The 12137-nt window shown below is 42.6% G+C and overlaps 1 protein-coding gene across 1 annotated transcript in view; it reads left to right on the top strand.

Moving 5' to 3' along the window:
• The window catches only part of abcb7 (ATP-binding cassette, sub-family B (MDR/TAP), member 7), a 34913-nt gene extending 23175 nt beyond the window's left edge, over window positions 1-11738 (top strand). Inside the window, exons 11-16 of the mRNA XM_053630322.1 lie at window positions 2219-2382; window positions 2502-2631; window positions 3733-3904; window positions 5709-5812; window positions 6574-6681; window positions 10507-11738. Of these exons, the coding sequence (XP_053486297.1) occupies window positions 2219-2382; window positions 2502-2631; window positions 3733-3904; window positions 5709-5812; window positions 6574-6681; window positions 10507-10731 (903 nt within the window). The 3' untranslated portion in view covers window positions 10732-11738. The remainder of the gene's footprint in view (window positions 1-2218; window positions 2383-2501; window positions 2632-3732; window positions 3905-5708; window positions 5813-6573; window positions 6682-10506) is intronic.
• Window positions 11739-12137: the final 399 nt, after the last annotated feature.

Raw genomic sequence — 12137 nt, 5'->3', positions numbered from 1 at the left:
CCCCCTTTGCGGTTTTCCCATTTTGTTGCATTACCTCCCTGTAATTTAAATGGATTTTTCTTTGGATTTCTTGTAACGGACGTACACAAAGTAGTCCACATTGGTGAAGTAAAATTTAAAAGATAACTTATTTTAAAAAATTCTAAAAAAAAATAAATAAATAAATAAAAAATTCACGGATAAGTGGTGCATGCATGTGTGTTCGTTCCCTTTGCTATGAAGCCCGTAAATAAGATCGTGTGCAACCAATTACATTCAAAACTCACATAATGAATTAAATAGTCCGCCTGTGTACAATCTAAGTGTCACATGATCTCAGTATATAGACACCTGATCTGAAAGGCCCGAGAGCCAAGGGGCACCACCAAGCAAGCAGCATATGTGTATGTATATGTATGTGTGCGTGTCTATACGTATGTGTGTGTGTGTATATATATATATATATATATATATATATATATATATATATATATATATATATATATATATATATATATATATATATATATATCTTCTCAGAAAAGTGAGTACACCTACCCCTCTGTTAGCTTGTGTAACAGTGTACATTTGCCATACCCTCAAAATAACTCAGCACACAGCCATTAATGTCTAAACCGCTGGCAACAAAAGTGAGTACACCCCTAAGTCAAAATGTCCAAATTGGGCCCAGAGTGTCAATATTTTGTGTGGCCGCCATTATTTTTCAGCACTGCCTTAACCCTCTTGGGCATGGAGTTCACCAGAGCTTCACAGGTTGCCACTAGAGTCCTCTTCCACTCCTCCATGACGACATCACGGAGCTGGTGGATGTTAGAGACCTTGTGCTCCTCCACCTTCTGTTTGAGGATGCCCCACAGATTATCAATAGGGTTTAGGTCTGGAGACATGCTTGGCCAGTCCATCACCTTCACCCTCAGCTTCTTTAGCAAGGCAGTGGTCGTCTTGGAGGTGTGTTTTGGGTCGTGATCATGCTGGGATACTGCTCTGCGGCCCAGTCTCCGAAGGGAGGGGATCATGCTCTGCTTCAGTATGTCACAGTACATGTTGGCATTCATGGTTCCCTCAATGAACTGTAGCTCCCCAGTGCAGGCAGCACTCATGCAGCCCCAGACCAGGACACTCCCACCACCATGCTTGACTGTAGGCAAGACACACTTGTCTTTGTACTCCTCACCTGGTTGCTGCCACACACGCTTGACACCATCTGAACCAAATAAGTTTATCTTGGTCTCATCAAACCACAGGACATAGTTCCAGTAATCCATGTCCTTAGTCTGCTTGTCTTCAGAAAACTGTTTGCGGGCTTTCTTGTGCATCATCTTTAGAAGAGGCTTCCTTCTGGGACGACAGCCATGCAGACCAATTCGATGCCGTGTGCGGCGTATAGTCTGAGCACTGACAGGCTGACCCCCCACCCCTTCAACCTCTGCAGCAATGCTGGCAGCACTCATACGTCTATTTCCCAAAGACAACCTCTGGATATGACGCTGAGCACGTGCACTCAACTTCTTTGGTCGACCATGGCGAGGCCTGTTCTGAGTGGAACCTGTCCTGTTAAACCGCTGTATGGTCTTGGCCACCGTGCTGCAGCTCAGTGTCAGGGTCTTGGCAATCTTCTTATAGCCTAGGCCATCTTCATGTAGAGCAACAATTCTTTTCTTTTTTTCAGATCCTCAGAGAGTTCTTTGCCATGAGGTGCCATGTTGAACTTCCAGTGACCAGTATGAGGGAGTGTGAGAGCGATGACACCAAATTTAACACACCTGCTCCCCATTCACACCTGAAACCTTGTAACGCTAACAAGTCACATGACACCGGGGAGGGAAAACGGCTAATTGGGCCCAATTTGGATATTTTCACTTAGGGGTGTACTCACTTTTGTTGCCAGCGGTTTAAACATTAATGGCTGTGTGTTGAGTTATTTTGAGGGGACGGCAAATTTACACTGTTACACAAGCTGTACACTCACTACTTTACATTGTAGCAAAGTGTCATTTCTTCAGTGTTGTCACATGAAAAGATATAATCAAATATTTACAACAATGTGAGGGGGGTAGGTGTACTCACTTTTGTGAGAAATTGTATGTGTGTGTGTGTGTGTGTGTGTATGTATATGTATGTATGTGTATGTGTGTGTATATATATATATATATATATATAATATATATATTCACTACTAATAAATAAACCCATCCATTATGTGCTTTCTGTGTCACAGGAGAGAGACCTGGCCCCCCCACTGCTCGTTACCCCACAGGACGCCTCCATCCGGTTCGAGGACGTCTACTTTGAGTATCTAGAGGGACAAAAGGTCCTCAACGGGATTTCCTTCGAAGTACCCGTTGGGAAAAAAGTGGCCATTGTCGGCGGGAGCGGATCCGGGTAAAAGCGTCACTTCACCGCATCATTACCCGCTTACAGGGAGTCCTGTTTTATGATGTTTCTCCAGTAGCTATTACTAAACTTTTTGTTTGTTTATTTATTTATTTATTTTTAAATAGGAAGAGCACGATCGTACGGTTGCTATTTCGCTTCTATGAACCCCAGCGAGGTAACATCTATATTGCAGGCCAGAACATTCGAGATGTAAGCTTGGAGAGCTTAAGAAAAGCTCTGGGTGTGGTGCCTCAGGTGGGTTTTTTAAAATTAAAAAAAACATTACTATTTCCCAGTTAAAGTAATCCTGCAGTACATATTTGACTGTTTCCCCCTCTGTTAAACGATACTTATACAGTTAATATAAATAAACTGGCTCCATTGATCCCAGATCCCAGAAATGTTCCTTGTGGAGTCATAGTCCTGATATAAATGCAGCATAAAACCAGATTGTCTGTTGTTGTCCAGACTCTAAGTGGAAGAGTGGGATCAAATTGACAGGAGTTATCTCTAGACACTATTGGAATCCTGGCAGAATTGACACTCTTATTAAGGCGATGAGGCGTAACCAAGTATTAGGGGGGAAAATGACACCTGTGACAATTATTTATTCATTTATTTATTTATTTATTTATTTATTTATTTTTTGGTCTGGGGAGCTTATTTGCAAGAATGCGCAATAACCGCTGATTTGAAACGAACCCATGCATGGCATTTAAGAAGTGGGTGCACAACTACCGAGACAGTTTGATGAAGCATATAGGATCGAAGACGTCGGTGGATAATTAAGAGCACAAACGGATTAATAATAGCGTAACACCACAACTCGTGCGTCACTAAATATTAAACACGAAGACAGCAATTTGATTATACTTATTGATGAGCCTCACATTTGCCGAGGCAGACCTGCTGAATTCCCTTGACATTTATACAGAAACATAGGCTAATAATAGGGTAATCCTACACTGTTTATATTCTCTTGCATGAAGCTCTCATGTTGTAATGATGACATTCAGCTAATTTGGTAGCTCGCTACTACCAGTGTCCTTCGCAGATAGATATCAGACATTAAGAGACCGAAACGGTCAACGTCATTATGCATTATTATTATAATTACATGTATTATTAGTGTTCAGATTATTTAAAAAAAAAAAATAATAATAATAATAATATCTGGGTTCATTCTGGTTTGTTTTCGATCAGTGGTGAAATGAACATCTCTCGGTACTGAATTCTTGGCCTATTTTTCCTCACGTAACCTCTTGGTAATAGAATCTTTGAGAGATTAATACAGTATAGGTTTAGCGATAACAGACAATTGATGCAAACATCTGATTTCCCCTCTTTGTGCTTAAGGATGCAGTCCTCTTCCACAGCACGATCTTCTACAATCTGCACTACGGTAACATCAACGCCACACCAGAGGACGTATATAGAGTGGCCAAGCTTGCCGGCATCCACGATGCCATCCTCAAAATGCCGCATGGATACGAGACGCAGGTCGGAGAGCGAGGCTTGAAACTCTCAGGTATGACGAACGTCAGTTTAAAGCGCGCGTTCTTTTTAATTAAGGCTGTTACCGTATGAAGCTAGTGAGGACCAGGTCGTTTATGATAACGGTAACATGGCAACGTAAACTGAATCCTCCGTTATCAGTTTTATCTCCGGACGCTTAACGCGCGTCGTTATGACTTGTAGTTTGTCGTCGAGATGAAGCTGTGGATTTACTTGTACAGCGACTCGGGGATGGTCGAATCACTAGGCTGTCGCCTGGGACAGGTAGATGTTGTGTCCAAGCTATTAGTTTGTAGAGGCCCAGAGTATGAGAACCAAAAATAATGGACTTTTACCAAGCAAAAGTTTTCATTTCAGTTTCTCCTTTAACCTTAATGTGCTTCAAGGTGAAGCTGTGTGCGTAAAGATTTCTATAATCGTTTCTTTTTAAGACGGATATCCGCTATTAACGAGGACATCTCGGTCATAATTCACGTGTGTGGTCATTTAGGAAATCTGTCAAAAACACGTTCTTGTTCGCATGAACCATTATTTAAATCAGACTTCTAGAGTTTTATAGCCAGATACGGTTGCCAGGACAATTTACTAATATGAATACTAAATGCTAATGCAATTTTAATGAGAAACACTGTGACAATGCATGTAAAGTGCAGTGACCCGAACACTCAAGCGCACAATTATTCAAGGGCAGGATATGTTGCTGCTTGGAATAAAAGCTGCTTGTCAGCAGTAATTACAGTTGTCGATAATAATTAGCACAATTAAATGTGAATGGTGTCAATTGGGCCATCGGCTAAGAAGTGACTGTGTATCATTTTTATAAATATGTACACCGATCAGACATAACATTAAATCCACCTGCCTAATATTGTGTCGGTCCTGTTTGCGCCGCCAAAACAGCTCTGACCCGTCGAGGCATGGACTCCGCAAGATCCCTGAAGGTGCGCTGTGGTATCTGGCACCACGGTGTTAATAGCAGATGCTTTAAATTGCGAGGCCAGGCCTCCATGGATCGGACTTGTTTGTCCAGTACATCCCAGAGACGCCCGATCGGATTGAGATCTAGGGAATTTGGAGGCCGAGTCAACACCATGAACTCTTTGACATGTTCCTCAAACCGTTCCTGAACTATTTTTGCAGTGTAGCAGGGCGTGTTATCCTGCTGAAAGACGCCACGTTGCCTAGAAGTGGTGTATTTAGTCTGCGATAGTGTTTAGGTAGGTGGTACGTGTCAAAGTAACATCCATATGAATGCAGGACCCGAGGTTTCCCAGCAGAACACTGCACATGGTTCATCAGACCAGGCCACCTTTTTCTATTACTCCATGGTCCAGTTCTGATGCTCACGTACCCTTTGTAGGTGCTTTCAGCAGTGGACAGGGGTCAGCGTAGGCACTCTGACCGGTCTACAACTATGCAGTCCTATACGCAGCAAGCTGCGATGCACTGTGTGTTGTGTTCCGAGACCTGTCGATCATAGCGAGCATGAACTTTTTCAGCAATTGGTGCGCCCCGTAAGACCTGCCGTTTTGGAGAGGCCCCGATCCCGTCGTCTAGCCTGCTCAATTCGGCCCTTGTCAAAGTCACTCGGATCCTTACGCTCGCCAATTTACCTGCTTCCAGCACATCAACTTCGAGAACCGACTGTTCACTCGGTGCCTAATAAATCCCAACGCTTGACAGGTGCGACTGTAACAAGCTAATCAATGTTCTTCACTTCACCTGTCAGTGGTTTTAATGTTATGGCTGATCGGCTTATAATGATGTATTGCTTAATGCCTTCGTTAATGACCTCACACCTTTCCGGCTGCTGATAGGTGGAGAAAAACAGCGTGTGGCCATCGCCAGGGCGATCCTGAAGAACCCTCCTATCCTGCTCTACGACGAGGCCACTTCCTCCCTCGACTCCATTACCGAAGAGGTTCAGTATTTCAGGGGTTTTTTTTGTTTTGTTTTTTTAAAACACAACTTCTAGGAGCTCATACCAGTGCACTAATCCTTGCGTACCTCTCTCGGAGTGTTTGACAGACATACCGAAATGGCATTATTTGTGATCCAATAATCTGACTGGAAATCTGGACAAATCGCAGTATTAACCAATAGCATCACTTCATAATGTTAAATTCATCTGCAATGTATTTTTGGGGGGTTTGTTTCAAAAAGTGTTATTGTCTTTGAAAGCAAATTGCATCAAATTCTCTCAAAAATAATTAGATGGCTCAGACATGACCAATATAGCTAGGCGCCAATGTAATATTTGAGTAAAATAGCACTTATTTCACTGGTATACAGCTATTGTTAAGAGTACAGCTGACAATAAACTTCAATAGAGCAAAGATCATTTTTCTCTCAGTTCATATTTACATTCAAAGAGGAAGCTCAGTGTTTTTTCTTCTTCACGAGGACGAGGCTTTATACGTTATTACAGACACGGGCGATGTTTGCTTTTGACTGCCTTCACTTCTTATTTAGCTATATTCCCCCCCCACCTATCCTGTCACAAGGAAGTCCTCATATAAATCCTGTCAATCATATTGTTGCCAGATATTGGAAATGAACCGGAAAGCTCTCTCGTTGAAACATCACTGTGAGGGCAGGCGGGGGTTCATTTTAATGTTTTGAAATTGATTGAGTTTTACCTTGTTGAATTATTATTATTATTATTATTTTTTTTTTTTCTAGAACATTCTGAGCTCCATGAAAAAAATGGTAACTGACAGAACATCCGTCTTCATCGCCCACCGGCTGTCCACCATCGTGGATGCAGATGAGATTATTGTGCTGAATCAGGTAAGATCACATGTAGGAGTCATTCCTAACCGTGTTCAGTTTGACTCTCGGACCGCGCACGTGCGGCGACCGTTTGTCCGTTTACCTTAAATCGGACCGTCCAGGATTTTGCCATCGCAGAGAATAACGGAAAATCGAGCAAACCTTAACGATATTCGGAGGAGCGTGAAATTTTAGATTTCCCACGGATTTGGGCCACGTGACACCATCACGACGCGTGTCCAGTCGAAGCCCTCTTCGATTCACGTGCGTCGAACATGAGTACAGCTAAATGTTCTCGTTTACCAACAAGCACCACTGTAGAAGACCCGTCCAAAACGATTTGGTGCGATCCCGATTTCGCCAAATTCAGGCTCCAGGGCCTTGATGAGGGGTTCAGCTGCTGTTCTCTAGTGGCTGGAGGAGAACTTTCTCAACCGCTGATGGTTTATTCCACCCGATTTTATTTTGGAATGATTCCAGTCTTGTTTTAAATACTTTTAATAGTTTGCTTCAGCTCAGAATGGCGATTATTTCTGAGCATCATTAACGATAAATCCAAAGCATAGCAGTGATGGCTAGTATTTGAGACAAAACTGGACGTGGTTTTGGGCACATTCTTTTCCCACCTCTAGTTCCACTGCGTACGTTTTCCTCGTCACCATAAGAAAAACCAAGTCTTTAGTGTCGAGGTGGCCTTGAGCATCATGCTGGTAAGAGGACGCTTGAGCTGAGCGCGAAAGTCCTGTGAATCGCACGCGCGCCGTCCTCCAAAGCTGACCTTGAGAAAAAAAAAACTAAGGACGTTTTATCTTTTCATAAGCAGTAGTGATTTAATAGTGCAGTCATGTGGAAATAAGGCCATTTTCTCTTGCCAAGAGTTTAGCAGCGAGGCTGTAGAAATCACATCCCATACAAAACATGATCACTCGTGTCATTGTCTGTTAGTGGAGAACTAAAATGGCTGGCATGGGAGTTAATTTACGGAACATCCTTTAGTAGCTTTCGTTCTGTATGATCAAAGTTATTTTAATGGTGTGTGTGTGTGTCTGTGTTATTCGGGGGCCAAGCACCGCAGGTGCATAGGCCCCTATCATAATCGTTATTGTTGTTATTCTTTTTCTTCTTCTTTCTCTGCTGTTGAGTCTATGGCAGCTCATAGAACCGTACATAGGAAAGTTAGGAAATTTGGCACACCGATAGGGGACGGACCGAAATGTTACCATGGCAAATTTGGAGTCGCTATCTCAAAATCCACGTGATCGAATAAACCACAGCAGAGGATCTGCTACAGAAGCCGAGCTGGTTCGTCTTAAGAAAACTAGATTTGCTGAACTACAGAAAGGTGTTTTTTTTTGTTTGTTTGTTTGTTTTTGTTTGTTTGTTTGTTTTTTAATACACTGGCTCTTCTACACTGTCCCCCCCCCCCTTTCCTTTTTTCCCAAGTGATCTGAACCGTGGTCCGTCCATTGACGATCCCTTAGTTAGGCAATATGTAAGGACTAAAACACAACAAAATCTATTTATTCTTCTTACACAACAGCAATTTGCCAATGATTACATTTTTAGCAATTCCCTCAAGACTGTCCCTGAAGACTTTCCTTTGTCGGAAAACGTAACAGAATTTAAAAAAAAAAAATTTTATGCCTGTTGCAGACTTCTGGCACTGGAGACTCCTTCAAAAAAAAAAATGCTATAAAACATGCATTCTCTCTGAAAACATATCACCACCCTACCAGTCCCTGTGTAATGTGTTACTATAACATATCAGAATGATTAATATCGCACGTTAATATCAATATTGTAGCGGGACGATTGTCAGAGCTGGTCGTATAGAAATGTAATTAATCAACACTTTCCGACCAATCATTATCAAGCCGTGGTGTACGTGAGGAAACCCAGCAATATGTCCCGATATAAGAAAGTAACAGATGAGGTGAGCACAGTGTGATTCTCATATTGGAACACTTCATGCTTGTAAAAAGGTTATTTACATGTAAGAATTATTATTTTTTTTGCCCATAAATGATCTGAAACACAGTCCTATTATATGTAAATTACTTGCTAGTTCCCTACACCCACAGGCTATTGCTGCAATTATCACTCCAATAGCACATATGTAACTGTAGGCCTAGTCTGAACCATTATTTATGCTCATTGTCATGGTTACTAGCCAACATGGTTAAATAGTAAGCTGTTAGGAGGATGGATGTCGTTATCCTGACTTTTTTTTTTTTTATGACGTGAAAATGAAGCCTGCCAGCCAATCAGAAATCAGATACGTCGTGTTAAACGGCAAGGCAATTTAAAAGGCGAGGCAGTTTTCATACGAAAATGTAATATTGTATATAGGAATGATTTTTTTGACGTGTGCGATTTTAGGACGTAACGGTCGCTCGTACACGATGTTCAGGGTTCAGCATGGTCGGTGCTCAGGAGAGGGAGGATGGGGAGTGCTGGAGCTCATTAAAATAATGAGTGGTAGTGCTTCATGCTTGGCTCTAGCTTCAACACCGCCATGCATCTCTCAAAGGTGGAGCCCTTTCAGCTTCGGGAATGGAAGAAGCATCGAGGCAAAGGTCAGAGGTCGTGCCTCATGCCTTGTGGAGGTCATAGTTTGACTTGACGCTGTGCGCTGCAGGACATGATTTTGCTGTAAATCTTGCGTTTCTTGAAAGGATGGGTCTCAAAATTGCTCATGCCTAAAAATACAGCCAGCACATTGGTGGCATAGCGGTTTCTGACATTCGGCTGAACTAATTTAATGATTTTGTGTGTGTGTGTGTGTGTGTGTGTGTGTATGTATATATATATATATAATATATATATATATAAAATATTTAAAATTTTCTTATTCTTTTTTTTTTTTTCTTTGTTGCTGGCAGGCTTTTAGGACCTGGTGCTGCGAGCGCGCCCACACACCGCCTGTGTGAGCCTGCTCAGGGCCGCTACATGTTTTCGCGGTCTGTGTCTTCTTTCTCTCATACGCCCTCTTTCTTTGGCTCATCTGCCATTGCCCCTCATCTCAGTGCTCTCATTTGCTTTAGAATCATATCCATTTAAGACAGTCAATAATGCTCGGGCGAACAGCACTGTAATACACTCATGCGGACTCTTCAAGTGCTCCCAAGGCAAAGCCTGTCTGAACTGCCAGATTTTGTGTGTGTGTGTGTGTGTGTGTGTCAGAGAGAGAGAGAGAGAGAGAGAGAGAGAGAGAGTGTGTTTGAGCGAGCGAGCGCGCAGCTTTTGTTTACTTACTGCGTAGAACAGTATGAGGAACAGAGAGCTCTAGATTGCAGAAGAGGAGGCTACTGTCACGACAGTTGTGGCAAAAAATAGATACAGTAAATTGTCATTAACCTCGACTGCTCTATGGAAGTTTAATTGTGTCTCTCTCCCTCTCCCTCTCTCTCTCTCTCTCTCTCTCTCCTCTCCTGTGATTCTTTTTCATGCACCCTCTTAACCCACCCCCACTCATCACTGCCTTCCAATCTCTACTACCTCTCTCTCTCTCTCTCTCTCGATCTGGTTCTTATCTCCGTCTTGTATGCACTCACGCCCCCTGTCCAATTTCCTCCTTTCTCACCTCCTCTGATCTACACCTCCTTCTGTCTTTGTCTTATGCCCCTCCCCCGTATTATCTCTCTTACCTCCTCCTGTGCCCTCTCTTCTCTCAACCCTCTTTTTTTTTAATCCGCCCTGGCCTTCCGTCAACCCTCCTTGTTTCTCACGTCATCTATTCTGTCTGTCCCTCCACTTATTTCTCTTTCTTTATCCACGTGTGTGTGTTTCACTCACCCTCTCCTTCTCACCTTTTGTTGTCTCTCATTTCCCATGATGCTGCAGGGAAAGGTGGCAGAGCAAGGCGATCACCACACACTCCTGAGCACTCCAGGCAGCCTGTACGGCGATCTGTGGCACACGCAGAACAGCAAAGTGCTGAACAGCAACGGAGACAAGACGCCGCATCCCGCTCCGGCCGAGAGAGTCTCTCAGAAGGAGGAGGAGCGCAGGAAGCTGCAGGAGGAGATCCTGAACAGCGTCAAGGGCTGCGGCAACTGCTCCTGCTGAGACGCGCACACGAAAAGTCGTTTATTTTTTCTTCCTGGAGACATTATGGGAACGGGTTTGCACATACCGGCATACCTTTGGCAAACTTTCTCGATCACGTGCCTGAGTTTAGACCGCGCTCAGCAGTGATGGACTCGGTAGGTTCAGCAGGTCTCCTGGCTTGGTCTGGTATTCTGTAGTCTTTGTCACGTGAATTACACACGCCTTTTCTCTTCAGCACGTTATGCAGGCGTTTTGAACTTTTAAAACATTTTCTCCATACGCGGAATCTTTTTTTTTTTTTATCATGGATGTGTACATATTAATATAAGAAGAGACCAGAATCGCATTGTACAGGTGTACACTTGTCTCTCATGGCTATTTTTTAAGAGAAATATTGACCAGAAGTAACAGGAACACTTTATATCTGTCCTTTTGAATATAATATGGCGGCGGAGTCTTGTTATATCAGGTGTTTGAACCAGCATTCATTTGTACCAGTGATGTTAATGGAGCTTCACAAATATCAGCTTGAAAGAAATTTCGTAATATTTTGGTTCTTTAAGAGAGGACGTGATGATTTTCACATTCCTCACCGCACATCAACTGCAGAATTGACCCCAGCCTCGATGTGCTCGCTGTGAGCAGTATTCAGCATAATGACACTATATTTAGGTCTATTCTTTTTTTTCTTTTTTTTTTTTTCCATCAGCCCAGTTTATTATTGATGAATGGACTTGAAATATTGTCAAAAAGCAATATAGAAGTAATTTAACTCCAAATCAGCTTTCTGGGTGGGGTCGTATATAGTAATGCGTAGTGATTTTCTCCTCAACGACACTCAGATGTGTTACAGTGCTCCGTCAGTTGTGTTTATTTAAAATAAAATAAAGATATGCTCATTGAAGTATACTGAAATCTGAAAAAACATTTTCTGTAGTTGGCCCATCATAATGAGGCGTTACATCATAAACGTCCGGAGCAAAGGCAGAAGGTGTGTTGGAAATAAAAGCCCAAATAATTCTGAACGTTTCACCCTAGTGTGTTTTGCGCTAATTGTTTTCCTATGATAAATGTGCCACTCTAGCTTATGATTGATGTCTGAATGTTGTTCAAGGTCTAATTTGGAATCTGCTGGCTTGTGTGTAGGTGTGGAGCAAGATAATATTAGAGCAGATGTTCATGGTTAAATCTAATCGAGCACACGTTGAGGAATCCATATGCTTATGGGGCGACTATACTGCAGTTCTCGTCGTTGGATTCCACAAAGGATAAAACGATAGGACTAGAAACCGCACTTGAATTCGAAACCCCTTCACGAATGTCCGGCGATGCAATGAAGTAGCAGGATTACGCTCATCTTGCCATTTAATTAGTGCTTCGTTTTAGTTTGCATAATATGTGTGGTGCAACTAAAGGAACAGGAT

This window comes from Ictalurus furcatus, chromosome 8 (assembly GCF_023375685.1).
Source record: "Ictalurus furcatus strain D&B chromosome 8, Billie_1.0, whole genome shotgun sequence".
Taxonomy (NCBI): domain Eukaryota; kingdom Metazoa; phylum Chordata; class Actinopteri; order Siluriformes; family Ictaluridae; genus Ictalurus; species Ictalurus furcatus.
The sequence above is the reverse complement of the archived record's forward strand: the minus strand, read 5'-3'. Positions and strand labels throughout refer to the sequence as shown.